The following is an 18,173-nucleotide window of genomic DNA, read 5'->3' on the forward strand; positions in this document are numbered from 1 at the left end:
CTGGTACTGTGGACGGAGAGGGGTCACGAGGTCCGTGCGGCTCGGGGGCATATCGAGCGTACGAATGAAGGGGTGTCGTGAGTGTGTTTACCTGTAGGAGGGTGAAGTTGGGCTGCACCTGGGGGGTCGGACAGGGACCCCAATAATAAGTCTGGGCCACCACCAGAGGGAGCAGCAGGAGGAGGAGGAGGGAGGAGGAGGAGGAGGCAGACATGTTTCTCCTAAAGGTGCAAAAGTTTTAACATATATAATATATTATACGTATAATATTATAATGTATTTGTTGAGTAGATTTTGTGTAAATCTGTAAAGTTATCAAATAAATGTAAAAATATTACACTTTAATTACATTGTCAATATGTATATCAAGAATGTAATTAAAGTGTAATATCTTTCCTGGAAAGTAAGTTGTGTAACGTAACTTTGTGAAGGAGCATGTGATGCTAATTCAGACGGGTGTGGTCAAGTAAAGTTCAAGTTTATATGGTTTAATTTGCATTTTTTGTTTTAGGACTAATGTCAAAATGATATCTGCAAGCTATCAGAAAGTTTGACCTTTGACCTGAACGCCCATATCGTCCCACAACATTTCTCCTTCTATTGTTCTCCATAGAAATGTAAAAAGGTGGAAAAGGATTTGATGGTTTTGATCTCTCCGGTGCCGCAGCTGAGAGTCTCTTCTTCTCTTTTGTCTCTTTACTAAACATCCGACCGGTTCTTCTGGTTTTCACGTAACAACTAAAGCTTCGTACGGGCTCATGCGATAGTTCCTTTCAACAAGGTTACGCAATAACAATTAGATTTTAGTCACAATTTGCTCCATAGGAAGAAAACAGACATTTTATAATATAATTTAGGAGTGGAAAACAATTTTATGAATACTGCAGAACAATAACAAATGAATTAAAACCTTTATCTTTTTATAATAACATTCAGGCGACGTTCTTACCTCAGGTGTGTGAGGGCTGAAGCCGTCTGGTGTAGGTCTGGTGTAGGTCTGGTGGAGGTCTGGTGGAGGTCAGGTGGAGGTCTGGTGGAGTCGGCAGCTGCTCATGAATACAGAAGCTGCCTCGAGCTCTCCAGACACACAAGGGGAGTGAGTTACGTCAGGCAGCACGAGGCGGCTCGTTTCACTCCGTTGTCGTCATGTGCACATTCCCACGTTGTGAACATGCACACTGTGGGAAACGGGGTAAATATTTGAGTTTTTATTGTCAAGCACGCTCTTTTTTTCCACTGCTTCGTTATTATTGATTATTATGGAGCTCGATCTAAACAAAAAGTTTTAAGATTTACATATTTTTCATTTCTCTCAAAATCACAATCAGGATTCTTTGTGTTCGTACCAACTTTTAGATTATTCATTAAAATGTTGTTTTAATGTCGGCCGATGTGACAATGTGATGTTTTATTTGTTTGTTAGTTTTAATGTTTCTAACTGTATTTAATTGGTGCATTTTAGTCTCTGTAAAACTATTTTATTTTTTTGCTCTGATTATATCTTAAAATAATAATAATAATATATTATTATTATTATTTTTATTATAAGGGGCTCGGCCTACATTGCTTTTGACCAGTGTGTAATTCTTGTTGCAACCACCAGATGGTGCCAACCAATAGAATACACATACAGTAGTAACTTTATATCATAGTTTCATAATATACGTCATATATATAATATATATATATTATATAAATATATATTATGTATAAATAATATATATATAATATATATATATATATGTCATAAGAAAGTTAGTTTATTGTGTCATTTAATAATTGTAACAAAGTCAAAGAAATGACCTCATATAAAAAAAATGTTTGTCGGCTTCAGGAGATAAAATAGTAAAAAAGGAGTTAAATAAAGGTTTATATAAAGTATGTCATAAAAAAGTCAAAGTATGGTATGTTCACAATGTTATAAAAAAAGTCACACTAGGGGAAATTGTTAAAACAAATTAATTGTATAATTTGTCAAAAAAATAGTCCAGCGCGTCGGAAAAATGTAGAGATGTCGTAAAAAATCAAAAGGTCAAAAGGTCAAAGGATATAATGTGAAAAGGTTTAACGGAACAGTCAAAAACAAAGTGCCTCATCTTCCTCTACACTATTATTATTAAACTGCATTTCTTCAGCGGTTGTTTTATTAAATTACATCACAACGTGCACGTCCTGGCATCGAGAAGTGAAGCAGACCAAAACACACGAGCTTAATAAAGATGATTTATTTCCAGTGTTTGCTGCACCTTGTTCTGCTGCACACAGGCCAGATGTTCACTGTCCAGGAAACATTGTCTCATGCAGCCGTAAAGATGTAAAGATGTAAAGATGCCGTCGGTGTGTTTCCTCTGCCGGGTTCTGAGCGCCCATTTCACTGCATTGACAATAAAAAGATACATTTGAATGCTCCGATGTCGACGTGAACGCATATTCTGGTAAAAACAGTCTTAAAAAAAAAGAGGGGAAAAAAAGAGGCACTTAATTCTTTTTTTTTTAAAACAAAATGTGTATAACTGGACAAAGTTTTTGAAATAAAAACAACCGTACCAAGCATTAAATACTCTAGTATCAGCATTTTCATTACTGTTTTTTTTAAATTTATTTTTTTAATGTGTGTTTGTTTTTTTCAGTCGTTATTTGATAAAAACTATAATAATCCATCAAGCTAATATCTGTCTGTTATGACTGTGCTGTGAAAAAATCAAACTTCCCACAGCACGCAGCTCAGAAAGCAGCCCTCAGTTACATCCACATACTTCAAGTACAGGCGAAAAAAATACATATTGTTTTTTGACAATATCGTCACAAGCAACTAGTGTTAGTCCAAGAGAGTAATACATTCTTCATACCGCTTATAAGAGGAAGAGCTGAATCCTTTAAAAAGAAAAGAAGCTTCCTCCTGCGTTCAGTAATAGTAAAGTTTCATTAACAATCCACAAAGCTCATTTCTGTCCCGTTAACGTTCAGCGTCCCGCGGGTTCGATGCTGCAGGAGGAAGTTCCAGTATGGAAGTCGCACACACGTCAACATCTCTTCAGCACGATTCCAGTAACAATCACACGAGCCTGTACATGGTATGTACAGTAGATACATAAAGTATACTTTGTAGAAAAAATATTGTGCAGTGACCTTCGCTAAAATATCCACATTCGTACATTTACGCATTCGTTCCTTTAAAAAAAAAAAAATAAAAAAATAAAAAAAACACAAAAAGGTCCTCTGGAACCAGAACCGCCTCTTCGTTCACAGATACTGGTAGAACCGTGAGCGGACCACGTGCACCCCGGACAGTTTGTGGGGGTGAGCGTCCGGCAGGCCGGCTTTGTTGCTTTTGCCTTGCGGCGCTCCGCCGTTGACTTGCTCCGGCGCGACCGGAGACGCGGGAGAAGGCGGTCTCTCGGGAGCCACGGGTTGATCCTCCTTGGGGACGGCTCTCGGCGCGACCTCCGCGCTGGAGTCGGAGCCCCTGCGCCGCTCCCTCGTGATCCAGTCCCGGATGGAGAAGTCCTGGGAGGAGCACCGGGGCTTCAGGCGGTCCAGAGCCGACAGCTCGGCGGTCTGGTCCACGCCGCCTTGCTCCCGCCAGTCGTTGATGACCGCCAGCTCGGCGAAGTCCCTCTGCCCGCCCATGGTGTGCCTGCGGCGGATGTTCTTCTTCCTCCCGCGGCTCTTCTGGGCGAACATGTCGTCGGCGGAGGAGCGCAGCTTGAACTTGAGCCGCTCCGTGATCTTGAGGTGCCAGGCGGGCTCGGGACGCTCCGACTCGCTGCGCGAGGACGAGCTGAGGCTGCTCGTGGACCGGCCTTTCTTCATCACCTCCAGGACCCGGGAGAGCCGCGTGGAGGACTCGGCTCTGCCCTCGCTGCGCTCCGAGCTGCCGGCGGCGCCCTCCACCGACGACTCGCTGTCGGTCTTCTGCCTGAGGGACCACCTTCTGGAGAGCGTGTCGCACTCGATCATCCGGTGCGTCGGGAAAAGGCGGCGCGCCTCCAGCTTCGCCGCGGCGCCGCCCTCGGTCGCTCCGCCTCCTCTGAGCTCCGCCTTGTCCCGACTGTCCGGGCAGGGGGTCGACTGGCTGCTGCCGCCGCCCGGGGCGAACACCGGGAAGTCGCTCTCGCTGTCCGTCTCCATGGGCCGGCCCTCGCTGATGAGCTCGCTGCGCTCGTCGTCCGCCTCCTCCCCGCCTTGCAGCTCCGGACTGAGAGCGCTGGACTCCGCTCCGGTCAGGAACGTGATGGAGGAGGTGGTGGAGTAGTCCGAGGTGATGGAGCTCACCTCCGCGCCGGCGGACGCCCCCGGACCCGCCGCCTGTCCGCCGCACGCTCCCGCGGGAAGGTCGGGGGTCGCGCCGGTCCACTTCTTCGGTCTCGACCTGGACACCGACGCCCCGGAGCTCATGGTCCCGAGGTCAGAGGTGTTCTCGTCGAGCTGGGACGGGGGGTCCGACAAAGAGGGTCTCGCCTCGGTTTGGTAGACGGAGACATTTGGGTTCGGGGAGGTGGGAGGCGAGGACGTGGTCTCCTTCAGGAATGAGGAGTTCCTGTGCTCTCTCTTGACCTCCACAGCCCTCCCGTTCTCCTTCCTCTCCTCCGCCGGCTGCTTGACGTTGAGGCCGGGACGGGCCTCGCTCCGGGCCTCGGTCTGGAGGCCGTGGTGGTTCGGCTTCTGGCCGGGGTTTTCCTTCTTTGGGAACGCGGCCTCCAGGTCGTCATCTGAGCTGCTGGGCTGCGGCTTCTCCTTTGACTTCTTTCTTTTGCGGCTGGCGGCAGCAAAGATGGAGGAGACTAGCAGCTCTCGGTCCTTCCCCGAGCCCCAGGAACCCTGCGGAGGAGGAGGAAGCCAAAATGAGTATTTTAGATGCTGAGGAACACGAGGAAGGAGCACATTAAAGAGAACAATAACCCCTCCCCCCCCCCCTGCCTGGAAACGTAAACCTGTACTCCACCTGCTCCCGTGAAGCGCCACAAACCAGAGAGGTGGACAGAGAGAGGAACATTAACAGGCGTCATCAACATACAGTCATGTTTCCATGCCGGCAGAAGCAGGAGAAAGCAGAGCGGCGCAGCGTGAAGTGAAGCATCCGCACAGCAGCAGGGCGCGATGGAAGGCACTCGCTTTTTGCTCATGACACTTTTTTTTCTTTTTTCTATCTCGTAAGGAGAAACTGCACGAGTGCAATGTGAAGCAGAAAAGAGGGCGTGGCTCACTGGACAGATTAAAAGGGTCGGTTCAGCCCTTGTGGTATCTACACATGCAGAAAATGTGGTTTTATTTGTCTAATTTTTTTTCAGATATCCATCTGTGATTCTACCCTGATACCATGAACGTGAATACACATGATTGTGTCCTTGTAAGAGCTGAACAGGTTTCATTGGGACTATTTATTCATTAAAAGCCTCTTTTCTGTGATTATATATATATATATATATATACACACAAATTAATCTTTATTCCATTCTATCAGGGTGAACACAGAAAGCTACACCAAAAGAGGGGAGATTTATTTTTGTGTGATGTTGGTGAAGCGTTGATGTGGCGGTTCCCTCCTGCTCGTCACCTACCTCCTTTCCTCCTTCACTACCAGAGGCCTGAGAGGGTTAACGCTGGGCGCACACACTCACACTCACACACACACACACACACACACACACACACACACACACACACACACACACACACACACTCACACACTCACCTTTGATTTAGCTGAGTCACTAGTCTGTGAATCTGTGGGTGAGGAGAGAAGAGAGGGACACGTTAGATGATTTCACTGAGCGGGGCGGACACGTCGGTGAGGTGCACCATGGGAAAACACAACGGGGGAAGGGGAAGAAGAAAAAAAAGGAAGAATAGAACAATGTTGATGAGGAGAGGGACAAGACGAGCGAGCACATCCACGAGCAGACAACAGGGCATGCGTCACACCGAGATGGACGAGCGCCGCGTTGCACTCAGGTCGCACGTCCACGCTGCCGCAGACCGAGCCGGGCCGAGCCGAGCCAGGAATGTTCTGACCTTCTCCTCAGAGCTTCTGAGTGACGCTGAGTGCAACTTCAGTGCGTTTGAGCAGCAGCTGCACAGCGAGGCTGATGATGAGCCATGCGACACAAGGATGGTGAGGAGGGACCTCCAGGCACGCAGACGGGAACCCTATCGGAGCCTTTATTGATATACATCTACAAATAGAAAAGGCTGGGTGTTGTTTTAAATTGTTCAATACTTAGTTTTCCCATTTTTCTTTTCTTGAATCAAAATGAGAAGCCACAGTTCTCAAACGTTACCTGCGGTGTAAACCAGTGGTTCCTAATTTAAATAAATATCTACGCTCAGCCTGTTCTCTGAGATGGAAACTCTTCAGCTTTGTGATAATGTATTTTACAGAACTAATAGTATTACAATTATTTTCGTATAGCGCTAACTAAGATTAGAGAAGAGTCTAAGAGTAAACACAAAAGTTCTCGCGGAGGTCGGGAGCCGCTGGTTTAATCACAAGCAACCGGTTATGCGACAACTTAATTTAAAATAGTCTATAATTGACAAAACTTTGCCGTAGGTCCGTAACTTTCTGATATAGCACACACCATGTTGGTTGATAAGAATGAGGTTTGACCGCACAGACAGGCTACGATGCTTTTTATAGCCATGGTTACGTGGTTAGATGGTGACATAGTGACATGGTAACGTGGTTACGTGGTTAGATGGTGACATAGTGACATGGTAACGTGGTTACGTGGTGACATGGTGACATAGAGACGTAGTGACGTAGTGACGTGGTGACAACGGAGGCGGCTATGGCAGAAATAACCAAAAAAAAACACCAGAAAGAAACCAGAGAAGTGACAGGGGTGTCACAGAGGGGCTAGCTACATGAGAAGAGAGGACACTAAATGAGAAGAGAGGACACTAAATGAGAAGAGGGGCTAGCTAAATGAGAAGTGGGGCTAGCTACATGAGAAGAGGGGTTAGCTAAATGAGAAGAGGGGCTAGCTACATGAGAAGAGGGGTTAGCTAAATGAGAAGAGGGGCTAGCTACATGAGAAGAGGGGCTAGCTAAATGAGAAGTGGGGCTAGCTAAATGAGAAGAGGGGCTAGCTAAATGAGAAGAGAGGACACTACATGAGAAGAGGGGTTAGCTAAATGAGAAGAGGGGCTAGCTACATGAGAAGAGGGGCTAGCTAAATGAGAAGTGGGGCTAGCTAAATGAGAAGAGGGGCTAGCTACATGAGAAGAGGGGTTAGTTAAATGAGAAGAGGGGCTAGCTAAATGAGAAGTGGGGCTAGATAAATGAGAAGAGGGGCTAGCTACATGAGAAGAGGGGTTAGCTAAATGAGAAGAGGGGCTAGTTAAATGAGAAGAGGGGCTAGCTAAATGAGAAGTGGGGCTAGATAAATGAGAAGAGGGGCTAGCTACATGAGAAGAGGGGTTAGCTATATGAGAAGAGGGGTTAGTTAAATGAGAAGAGGGGCTAGCTAAATGAGAAGAGAGGTTAGCTAAATGAGAAGAGGGGCTAGCTAAATGAGAAGAGGGGACACTACATGAGAAGAGGATAGCTACATGAGAAGAGGGGCTAGCTATAAGAGAAGAGGGGCTAGCTAAATGAGAAGAGGGGCTAGCTATATGAAAAAAGGGCTAGCTACATGAGAAGAGGGGCTAGCTATAAGAGAAGAGGGGCTAGCTAAATGAGAGAGCGTGTCAGCGGAGGGGAAACCTATAATCAGTCCTCACATCTACTTACATCATCGTCCTTCTACCTAAAATTTAGCCTGTGTTATAGTGTGTGTGACATAGCCGAGCCCCCCTGTGCACACCCCTTGCAATACAGATGACGGCACGATACGCAGGCGCACACCGACTGGCGACGTAGGAACCATACCATGCTCAGTCTCCTGATGGCTGGCTTGCGAGACAGTGAGGAGAGACAGCGGAAAGCCTTTGAGACAGTAGCACCGGCCCGTGTTCACTCTGACAGACAACCCACAACACCTGCACAGTACCGTGGAGACGCGGCGCTTCCCCCACCACCTTTTCCCGTCACGGTTTCTTTCTTTTTATGCTTTTTTTTTTTTTTTGGGATCGTCGTCGTTGTCCTCGTTGTTGTTTTCTTTCTCTCTCTTTGGCTGCTCGTGCTCTTTTAAAAGAACTGCGGGTTCCTGCAGATTAGGCAGCTACACTGGGGGCAACAATCCTCCTTCTTCCTACAGTTCCAGCTGTCCATCACGGACATTATAGAGTCCATCAGTGTCATCACGGTGTGATAGACTCCTCCCACTTGGCCTGTGTCAAGATCAGTATGTGTGAATGCTGGGAAAGCCTTTAGGACACCCGACAGAGCTTCACTAGAGACAGAGGAATCAGAGGTCGCCTTTCACTGTAAAAACATCTACTTCTGACGTGAGAAACAACATGCCTTGTTAGTGCAAGGGGAGGGAGGGAACACAGCCCCGGTGTGGAGTTTGTCTAAAACGAGCTATTAAAAGGGTAGAAGGAATTAAAAAGGAGGAAAATATAAAGGAAAAGGACATCTAAATATATCAGAAAACCTCTGAAAGCAAATGGAGAAGCGAGACAATTCATTGCATCCTTTCTACTCGATGCGATGCAAATAAAATTGCCCACTGAAACCCACGCAGGCATTTGGACTCGCGGTTAGCCGAAGACATTTGCATCTAGTGGCAACTGGCCCAAAAGAAGCAACACAAAAAGGTGAGGAAGTAGCGTTATCATCAACATGTGTTACCGGGCGCTCGGCAGAGAGAGAGAGAGAGAGAGAGAGAGAGGGGAAAGAAAGGTGAACCCACCGAGGAGTTGCTGCTGTGCGGGAGGCGGCGTGTTACCTGATACTTCACCCTGCGAGGTGGCCGTGCGGCCGATGTTGGTGAGCAGGTGGTCGATGTTGGGCACGGGCTGGGACTCCACCGCGCTCTCCTGCCGCGAGATGGTCTGACGGGAACAAATGAAGGTCAGGAGGACGTTTTAGAGAAGTTCTAAATCGCTTTTACATCCTCGGTAGTGAGGAAAAAAAGAGAGAGAGATTGGTTTGATGGTGAACAGCTGCAGAAAAAGAGACGTTCATAAAGGTCTTCACGCTGATGAATGCACACGCATTGTTTGACATGACGTGCCGCTGTTGTTTAATCTGGTTTCTTTCAACTCCTTTCTGTCATCTTGTCGTTTATTTTTTTGGGGGGGGGGAATATCTTCATGTGCTTGCAGTCAAATGTACTAAAAATCTCATAAAATCAATTTCCATTGCAGCTTGTAATGCGAGAAAATAGCAGAAATGTAATTTTGCGCACAAAAAATTGTCCCTTTTATGGACGAAGGAATAGTTTTGAATTAAATTGAACTGTTAAAGTTAATTAACTCAAAGTCTGGGGAGCGCTGTACTCACCACTGGATCTCCGGTCCCATCGTCGGTGAAGAACCACTCGTACTGGAGGAAAAGACGAACGGCGTTACATTTTGTTCTGTGTGATATCTTTAGTAAAAAAGTAAAAAGATCTGTGGCTCACATTCTGAATGAGGGCCTCCACGATCCTGTACTGGTCCGGCATGTGGGTCACCATGTGGGTCATGTTGTCCTCGGTGGTGCGCACCAGAGTGGGGCCGAACACGATGGCCAGGTTCCTCGGTTCCATCTGGCAGAACGAGAAGAAGAAGACGTTCACCTTTTTTTTTTTAGACTTCTCCCATAAATCCAAACGCAACGAAAGACGGAAGCGTGCGCCGCTACACACCTTGTTCTTCTCCGAGTTGTCGGCCACGGTTTTGAGATGAGCCGAGAGGAACTTGAGGGTTTCGTAATGATGATCGGGCAACTCGTGAAGCTGGAGGCAGAAAGAGAGGGCATCGAGTTTGGTTTCTTCTATTCTATCTGAAGTGTGAACAGGTTGTACGAATAAAAACCCAACTACTTTGCAACCAAGTAAATAAATAAAGGATTTAACTAAGTTAGGGATGAAATGAGTCGACTCACCAGCCTCTTGAGCACTTTGAGTCTCTCCACTGGGTCCTGTGTTCTGTTGCCGTCTATAAAATCTGCGTACCTGTCTGCAGGCAGAAAACAAAAAATTAGACTGGCGGTAAATACAGACAATATTTCTTTTTTTTTTCTCAATTTTTAGCGCGGCAGTTCTCATCCTTGGCCACTAGGTGGCAGGCACAGCCTTTGCGGCTTACCATTGGTGAACAGCGGCTCTGGAAGTTTACGGAAGAAGGACTTGAGTAGACTGCTGATCACGTTGAGGTCCCTCCATTTCTGTCATAGAATAGAAGTTATGCATTAATAGAGAAAGTTTATTTAAAAATTTTTTTTTTTTTAAATTGTTTGTTTCTAGATGTTGACAATCTAGAAAATTCTGCTTTGAAAAAAAAAGGTCCTAAATATCATCTCAAATAATGAAGTGACAACATCATGCATCAACAGTTGCATAACACTGCAGCTTTAATAAAAGACACACTAAGGGGCATCGCCGGAGAACGTGGAGCTCCGAGGAGACTTTGATGGACACTCACGTCGTCCTGGATATCGATATCGTTCATGCCCTTGTTATTGAGCTCCTCCTGCATGTTGGAGATGGCGGCGTTGTTCCCGGGGACTCGGTAGATGCCCGTGTACTCCAACCCCCGGTCCTCCACCAGCTTACAACACACCTCCACGATCAGGGGCACGAACTAGAAAACAGAGGCATGCGGTGGATTATATTATTATTATTATTATTATTAATAATGTGAGGAGAAACGGAGATCATAATCAGATGAACTTATCGAAACGGTAACATCCATAAAAGCCCTCAAACGACACGGACCTTGTTGGTGTGTGCAGGAGGACAGTCGTCCAGCCTCACTCCGAACGTGACCCCGGGGGACGGCTTCCTCTCGAAAGGTTTCCTCATCAGGCCCGGGAGGCCCTTCCTCCACATCCCTTTGTCCTTGGGGGGGCTGGTGTCATCTGCAAGCAGCGGAGCGGCGTTACAACACCACGAGTGCAACGGACGCGATGGACGCGCGTTATCCTGAGTTTAAAATTACAAATGGGGGGGGGGGGATGCTCCTCTACCTTTGTGCGTGTTCTTCCTCTCCTGCTCGGGTTTGGGTGTGAGCGGACTCGATGCTCTGGGCTCTCCTTTCCCTCCCAGCAGTCGGATGCGGGAGGATTTGGGCGACGGCTCCGTCTTGCTGCCCGTCGGGCTGCGAGAGACGTGAACACAGAGTGAGCTTCACAAGCGGTTCATCCCCCCCCCCCTTTGTTTCTCTCGTTGCCCCTCACCTCATCAAGGTGTTGTACTCCTTGATCTTCCTGCTGATGAGGTCATGGCTGGTGAAGGCCGCGTTCTAAACAACAAGAAAGGAGGAAAGAGGGATCGGGACACAATAGGTGATCAGGTGCAATATGGACATTTTAATTGATTTGACATGATATTTATAGACATGTCCGTCTTTATACTTTATGTAATTTTCTTTAAACCACTTCTACACATTGTCGGAAAAACAGTTGATAAGATAAGATATTACTTTCTTCACCCCCGGCGGGCGATATTTCTTGACGCAGCAGCAAAACATGTTTACAAATATACGATAAAATAAAAAGAATTTTAAAGGAAATGAAAATGTAAAAATAAAGTGTATCTAAAGTATGAAGTGAAAGTTGCCGTGCTCAAGGCAAATTAATTCACATGAATTAATGCTTATGAAACACCTGCCTGCATCGTGACATAGAGGCAGGTATTAATATAGTTATTACTGAAACCACTGTGTATGTGACACAAAAAAACAAACATATATATTGCTTTTCATCTGCAAGTCCCGATGGCAGGCGGGTACAAATATTAGTCGCAGCACGATGCTCATGCATAAAACACTCCTGACTCCTCACCTCCTCGTCCAGGTTGCTGTTCTCCTGAATGACCCGGATCCAGGCCAGCATGTCCTCCCGGTCCTCGGCCTGGAACAGGAACTCGCAGTCCGACGTGGTCAGCCGCAGCACGTTCTTGCGCTTGGTGTCGCTGTACGAGATGTCGATCAGACACGCCTTGATGCTGATGGGCAGCGGCTCGTCCACCGCCTGGCAGTTGGCGTGGGCCTGCCCTTCCTTTCTGTCTTTGTACAGGCAGAGGTAGCGGCCCCTCAACACGCCGTACATCTGCTTCCACGGGCGCATGCCTCCTCCTCCACCGACGCGCTGCGGAAGGTCACGAGAAGGTCGCGAGTTTTAAAAGAGTGTGTACGTGTAATGCGTCTGTTGTTGTTGACATTTTAACACAGTGTACTTCCTGTGTACCTTGCTCTTGTCCGTGTTCAGCTGCTTGAAGTGCAGCAGTCCCTCCTTGGTGGCGTCGCAGAAGACGTCCGATGAAGAATCCCTCCTGGACCCCGAATCTTCGGAGGACCGGTCCACCACCGCCTGTGACGGACGAGACAATAAACGTGAGGCTAAAAGAACAAACGGGTGGAGTGTTTCGTTGGAGAAATTAAAATATGGAGAGAGAGAGAGAGAGTTTTAGGATGGCACAGTGATCTTTAGCATCCCATGTAAGGATATATATACACAGGGCGCACAGATGCAATACAGAGAAACAATAAATACGTAGAAAAACACTTTATTATTTATAATAAATGGCTGATGTTGCCTTCACACCTGCCTCTATCTTTGCATCACATATTTACATTTCAAGGGGAGACGTTTTTATCTTCTGGGTGTGAACTAACGAGCTGATAAAGCAGCAGGATGTGCCGGTCATGTGACACGTGAACAAACTTGATAAAGAAATGAAGGGATTGAACTCACCTTCCTCAGACTCTTCAGGCCCGGTATTAAAGACCTCCTGAAAGGGGAAAAGGAAGAGCGGATTTGAACGTCTTCCTCATCAAAATGTAATAGAACGGGAGTTTGTTTTTTCTTTATCCTCATCTGCGACGACGACGTTGTGTAATAACTCACCCGATGACCTCTCCCCGGTAGTTATCCAGACCTTCGTCATACGACTTGGACCGCTCCGTTTTACCAGAATCTGACTCAATAATGGTGAGACGGAGAGAATCTATGAAGAGAGAGAGAGAGAGAGAGAGAGAGAGGGTTAAAAACACAACGATTGGTGACCAGCTGTCGAGGGCCCGATCCTTCCTCCTCGACGTGGTCGCACACCTTGGTCATGTGACATGTGGCGTCGGATGAGAGGGGACAGAGAGGCGGGGCTTGGCGGCACGGTGGTGATGATGACGGGCGTTCCCGATATGACGGCGGAGGCCGGGACGTGAGCGCTGTCCTGGTCGGTGCCGGGACTCGATGGTTCATCTGAGGGCGGAGAGAGAGAGAGAGAGAGAGAGGAATTATTAACGGCATTCAACGTCTGGATGATCGGGAAACACGACATGTCGGAAACAAAGTCGGAATGATGGTTGCTCCCATTGTAATATGTAATATGATATTAGGTCGTGATCATTAGTGTCCATGTCGAGGGACCAGGGTTATTTACCGAATCTATATATTATATTAGCAAATTGTCCAGTGAAGCAATATTTTAGCGGTCGACTGTGATGAATGTAAATTAAATAACGAATGAAAAAAGAAAAAGAAAAAGTGTAAAGGATGGATTAGAGTATTTATCTGCTAAATCGCTTCCTACCAACAGCAGTCACTGAAGCCAGAGGCATGTCGTTATCTAGCTAACGACGTTAGCGTGTCTGTTAGATGCAAAATAACCTCAACGACGTTGAGATCTACTGTGTAATCTTTCCAACTGTTGTGGCATGCTCTTTATTATTCCTCCTCTAGACGACGCTGGCATGAATAAAAAAAAAAACATATAAAAAATATATAATTTGGCACATAAAATCCCCTCAAAAAACAAAGTCTAGTTCATCTCCGCTATCACTTGAAATAAGAAAACATCGAGGTGTCCCCGATAAGCCGGGAGCACGCCTTCCCTTTCAAGCGAACACGCGGTGGCGTCTGATATCGGCCGGACGGCGAGCCCTAAAAGCAAATGAGGAGACGATGAATCATATCAGCGTCACGCAGGGAGGTGAAACCCTCTTTTTCAGAAGGAGGTCGAGCGCTTCGTGTGTTCGTCGAATTACAAGTAAAGAAAAACAACAACAAAAAACCTTAAAGCCTCGAAGACGTCTCCCATGACGCTGCAGACCTGGCACATTCCTTTAATCACTTGTTTGTGGACCTGTAACCCAGTAATCTTATTGTCCAGAGGCTGTGGACGTATACATATAACACTACTCATTTCTTTCTCTGTTCAATGTGAAGCTACCTAGAGGAGATGCTACGCTTAGCTTAGCTTAGGTGGGGGTGGACGTGACATGTTGCACGTGCTAAATGTTTGGCAGACACCTAAACGTACAGCAGTTGTTCCCTTTTATTGTTTGGAACTGTACTACGAAGTCTAATTGAAGCCGCAGGAATGCTCTTATTTCTCTGTTATGTCACAGTCCATTAGGACGATGTTCTTGGGTTTCAACACGGGGGGAAATACAAGCCGACTCAGGGAATGTGTGTGTGTGTGTGTGTGCTGCCCCCACTCGGATGCCAGGAGGTGGTTTGAATACGTCACGGCAGTACAGTGACACACCTGACTCCACGTCACCCCGAGTTCAAACCCCCCCCCCCCCCCAGGAAACAATAAAATAAAAATACCTATGTGATGCCGTGACTGGAACTTGGGTAATGTACACTATGCCTTCAACACACTGCTACACACTAAGTTAACGAGGCGTTCGACTCTTAACGAGCGACCCCAAACCACGGGGTGCTTCCTGTAAGACTGCCATTGATTCTGATGATCGGCAGTGAATTCACGATGACATTAAGATAACAAAAGATGTCCTTGTAGAATGAACAAAAAATAAGATGGCCAACATTTGATATTCAGTGCCTTTTTTTTTTTTTTTTTTTTGCGGCCGTGTGCATCAACTCCCGGAGCGGAAAGAGAGCCTCGGGTTGTTTTTTTTGGTATCCACAAAACAAGGAGATATTATAACACCATATAGGCCATCTTAAAATGTGGATGTTAAGATGGGACATTAATGCAACTAAAAGGACACACCAGTTCCATCTTGTGTGCAGACAACAGCAGACTGTTTATCTTCCGTTTGTCCTGTCTCCAACATGCTTTATGCACACACACACACACACACAAACACACACACACACACACACACACACACACACACACACACTCTCCTTTGCATGTAAAACCCCTGATAGTATTTCACAACGGACTTAACCGATGAACATAAGGGTGGAAAATAGCACTTTTTTTTAATCCTGTTTTTCCCCCCCACAAAATATGGTTCCTTTTAACCAAATAAGCCAAACTTCCTAAAGCATCCACATGTTAACAGTCTAAAGTTTCCTGATTTGCATCTGCAGCATTTCCTGAGTTAGATAATAAAATAACACATCGACATGTCTGGCCGAGCACGCGATGCAACATTTTGGTCTGAAGTCAAAGATTCGTCACAGATTGTTCGCGTCATTCGCTGTCAGCTCATCGCGGTGTGAACTCTCACGGGCTGAAGAGTCTGCCAAGCTGTCATGCATAAACATACTTTTTTTTTTAACTACCCCCCCCTGTCACTGCTGTTGCTACGGCAACAGGAAGAGGTTGTTTTTTTTTTGCGGCATGCAGGCGAGTGCGGCCTTACCTATGAAGGGGATTGAATCCAGGGAGTCGTCCAAGTCGTTGGAGGCGGACTTTTGACGCGCGTCTCCGAGCCTTCTCAGATGCGTCTCCCTGAAGCCGTCGTCGGACGTCCAGCACATCGTCCCGTCTGCAGAGCCCGCCTTCACCAATGGCGGGGGCTTGTGACTCCCTCCTCCCTGGTTGTCATTGACGGCTAGCACGTAGGACGGAGGGCGGATGTGGGGAGGCCCAGAGGTTTTGTCCCTTCTCAGGACGACGACTGTCGCGTCCGGTCCTTCTACGCCGTTAGTCCGTACAAGGGCGCTGGTGGAGCTGGACAGCCCTCTGGCTTTTGGCTTTTGGGTGACAGCTCCATTAGGGGTGGAGGGAGCAGAGGGAGAGGCAGCGACAACCACACTTTGTAGTTGTCTCTGCAAGGGCAGTTTAGAGGAAGTACCAGAGCAAGAGGAGGACCTGGCGGCCAACCCGGCCTCCGACCTGCTCTCCATTTTCAGGCTGTCAGCGCGGCCTCTGAGCTGCAGGTGCAGCGGTGACAGGTGGTTGCCCACCATGTTGGCTCTTTGGTCTTTGAGAGGGTCTGTGGGTCGAGAGGAGGGTAAGGCAGTTGAAGGGTCTGAGATGGAGTTTTTAACAGGCAGGCGCGACGGTCTCATTATGACACCGTCGGCCCTTGATGTTAGCACGGAGTCCGTCGTGAATTTAGTAAACACAGGAGCAGAGTTTGATAGTCCATCTCCTCGCCCGCCTCCCTCCTGTCCAGTGAGACTCCGGTTCAGACGAGGCGAAGCTCTCAGGCCCGTTCCCTGCCTGCTAGCTCTGGCTTCCTCTCCCCGACACAGCAGCAGCCTGTCCTCCAACACCACCCGGTCTCCGAAGACGGCCAACCCACCTGCTTCTCCGGGCTGCTTCCCCAGGTAGTCACAAGACCGCGCCCGAGGTTCGGGGACTCCGGCGGGGCTGGAGAAAGGCAGAGCGTCCTCGGACGCACTCCGGGGCCAGTTCCTGTTTGGTGTTGTCCTCTCCGCTCCAAGCCTCTCTTGGGAGATGCTACGTAATGGAGTCGCCGCAGTGACCTTGCTACTTGCATCCACCCCGCGGTCATTCGAGGTGCTTCTCCGTCTGACCTGGGAGCCCAGTGCCCCCCTTTGACTGGAGCTAGGAGGAGTCGGCGTGCGTTGCTGGGCGTAGGCAGAGCTGGAATTGGCAGCCGCACGCAAGCTGTCCAAGCGCTCCTGGATGGTGCGGCAACCATACGTGTGCAGCCTCTTGGCGTCTATATAGTCCTTGTAGGTGGTGTAGTTTTTCCAGTCGATGTTCTGGTGTGGAGAGGTGGAGGGGGCCGTGGGAGAGGGTGAGTAGTGGTTGGCGCTGGGTGAGATGGCGCTGGAGAACGCGTCCGGTGAGGCGGCGGTGGACCGTACAGCTGGAGACAATGTGTCAGGATAGATAGGACCGGGTCTCGATGAAGGGGGGGAGTAGACCGGGCTTTCTGTGGGACGGGAAGAGGGGTACTGCAACTGTGCACCCCCAGGTACTGAGGGAATAAGAGGTCTCGGTCTCGCTGAGCCGGTATCTGCTGAAGGACTGTACCGGTTTTCCTCTGTCCTGTGGCTTGGTCCAGCCCGGGCCACCCGGGACCCCCTATCAACTGGATCCGGAGGCATAGCCACTGTCCTCACAGTCTCACTACAGACACAAACCACTGTCTGAGACTTCGACGGCTGTTGGGGCGGGGGAGATGGCGGAACGGGGATTTCAACCCGGTAGCTCTTTTCCACGGCCCCCCCTCTTCTTCCCGGTCCCTGAGCCGGGCCAGGGGGGGTCTCACTGACTGCGGCGGGCTCCGATGCCTGAGCCATGCCCGCGGCCTTTACTTCTATCCGAGGGTAGCATATGGGAGGGGGCTCGGGGATGTTCTGGGCATTTCCGCTGTACGCATCATTTCCTTTGAGATATGCATCCTGGGAATACGCCTGCAAGAGATTATAGGATGTCACTTTGGTTGCTGAGAGGTTGGAAAGCATAAATAGATCACATTAAACCCCGAGAGAACATCACACCCAACCACATACAGGATACATTAGACCTAGCTCGAAGACGTTTACTGAACAGGGAAGTGCTGTCGAAAAAACTACTTTGGGAATAATAAAATTTAAAAAAACATATGCTGCAAATGCAAAAGAATACGAAGGGGTGTTGATGATGAACTTGCTGCCACATCTCACCTATATGGCTTCATCTACCTTTGCCATTACGGCTACGGTATCTTACGGCATCATTTACGGACAAGAGCGTCTCTGTGAGCCGATGTGATTATCCGTCACCGAATTCCCTCGAGAACACGGAACGAGTGACAGATTCAGGACCGTCTGCGACAATAAAAGCAAACGGCCGCGCTCAAAGCAGACAGAGCGCGCCCCCCACCCCCCCCCCCCCCCTCAAACAAATGTTACAGCATGCCATGATACAAATTAACGGCCCTGAGAAGTAACAGATGTGAAATTGGAGGAGGCAGGT

General features: G+C 48.1%; 2 protein-coding genes across 4 annotated transcripts in view; both read right to left on the bottom strand.

The window, feature by feature from the left end:
- The window catches only part of LOC117749686 (apolipoprotein D-like), a 3,364-nt gene extending 2,394 nt beyond the window's left edge, over nucleotides 1–970 (bottom strand). The window contains exons 1-3 of the mRNA XM_034560387.1: nucleotides 950–970; nucleotides 92–221; nucleotides 1–6 (exon numbers count right to left, since the gene is read on the bottom strand). The exon at nucleotides 1–6 is cut by the window's left edge and continues 116 nt beyond it. Of these exons, the coding sequence (XP_034416278.1) occupies nucleotides 1–6; nucleotides 92–214 (129 nt within the window). The 5' untranslated portion in view covers nucleotides 215–221; nucleotides 950–970. The remainder of the gene's footprint in view (nucleotides 7–91; nucleotides 222–949) is intronic.
- A 1,266-nt stretch (nucleotides 971–2,236) lies between these two features.
- The window catches only part of LOC117749642 (rho GTPase-activating protein 21), a 63,540-nt gene continuing 47,603 nt past the window's right edge, over nucleotides 2,237–18,173 (bottom strand). For all 3 annotated transcript variants that reach the window (XM_034560315.1, XM_034560314.1, XM_034560316.1), the window contains 18 exons: nucleotides 15,658–17,629; nucleotides 13,145–13,294; nucleotides 12,941–13,040; nucleotides 12,788–12,824; nucleotides 12,281–12,403; nucleotides 11,876–12,181; nucleotides 11,270–11,334; nucleotides 11,060–11,190; nucleotides 10,809–10,951; nucleotides 10,516–10,674; nucleotides 10,180–10,258; nucleotides 9,977–10,050; nucleotides 9,738–9,827; nucleotides 9,513–9,638; nucleotides 9,392–9,433; nucleotides 8,835–8,940; nucleotides 5,696–5,727; nucleotides 2,237–4,821 (listed from right to left, as the gene is read on the bottom strand). In XM_034560315.1, the coding sequence (XP_034416206.1) occupies nucleotides 3,244–4,821; nucleotides 5,696–5,727; nucleotides 8,835–8,940; nucleotides 9,392–9,433; nucleotides 9,513–9,638; nucleotides 9,738–9,827; nucleotides 9,977–10,050; nucleotides 10,180–10,258; nucleotides 10,516–10,674; nucleotides 10,809–10,951; nucleotides 11,060–11,190; nucleotides 11,270–11,334; nucleotides 11,876–12,181; nucleotides 12,281–12,403; nucleotides 12,788–12,824; nucleotides 12,941–13,040; nucleotides 13,145–13,294; nucleotides 15,658–17,629 (5,313 nt within the window). In that variant the 3' untranslated portion in view covers nucleotides 2,237–3,243. The remainder of the gene's footprint in view (nucleotides 4,822–5,695; nucleotides 5,728–8,834; nucleotides 8,941–9,391; nucleotides 9,434–9,512; nucleotides 9,639–9,737; nucleotides 9,828–9,976; nucleotides 10,051–10,179; nucleotides 10,259–10,515; nucleotides 10,675–10,808; nucleotides 10,952–11,059; nucleotides 11,191–11,269; nucleotides 11,335–11,875; nucleotides 12,182–12,280; nucleotides 12,404–12,787; nucleotides 12,825–12,940; nucleotides 13,041–13,144; nucleotides 13,295–15,657; nucleotides 17,630–18,173) is intronic.

The sequence above is a fragment of the Cyclopterus lumpus genome, chromosome 20 (assembly GCF_009769545.1).
Source record: "Cyclopterus lumpus isolate fCycLum1 chromosome 20, fCycLum1.pri, whole genome shotgun sequence".
Lineage (NCBI taxonomy): Eukaryota > Metazoa > Chordata > Actinopteri > Perciformes > Cyclopteridae > Cyclopterus > Cyclopterus lumpus.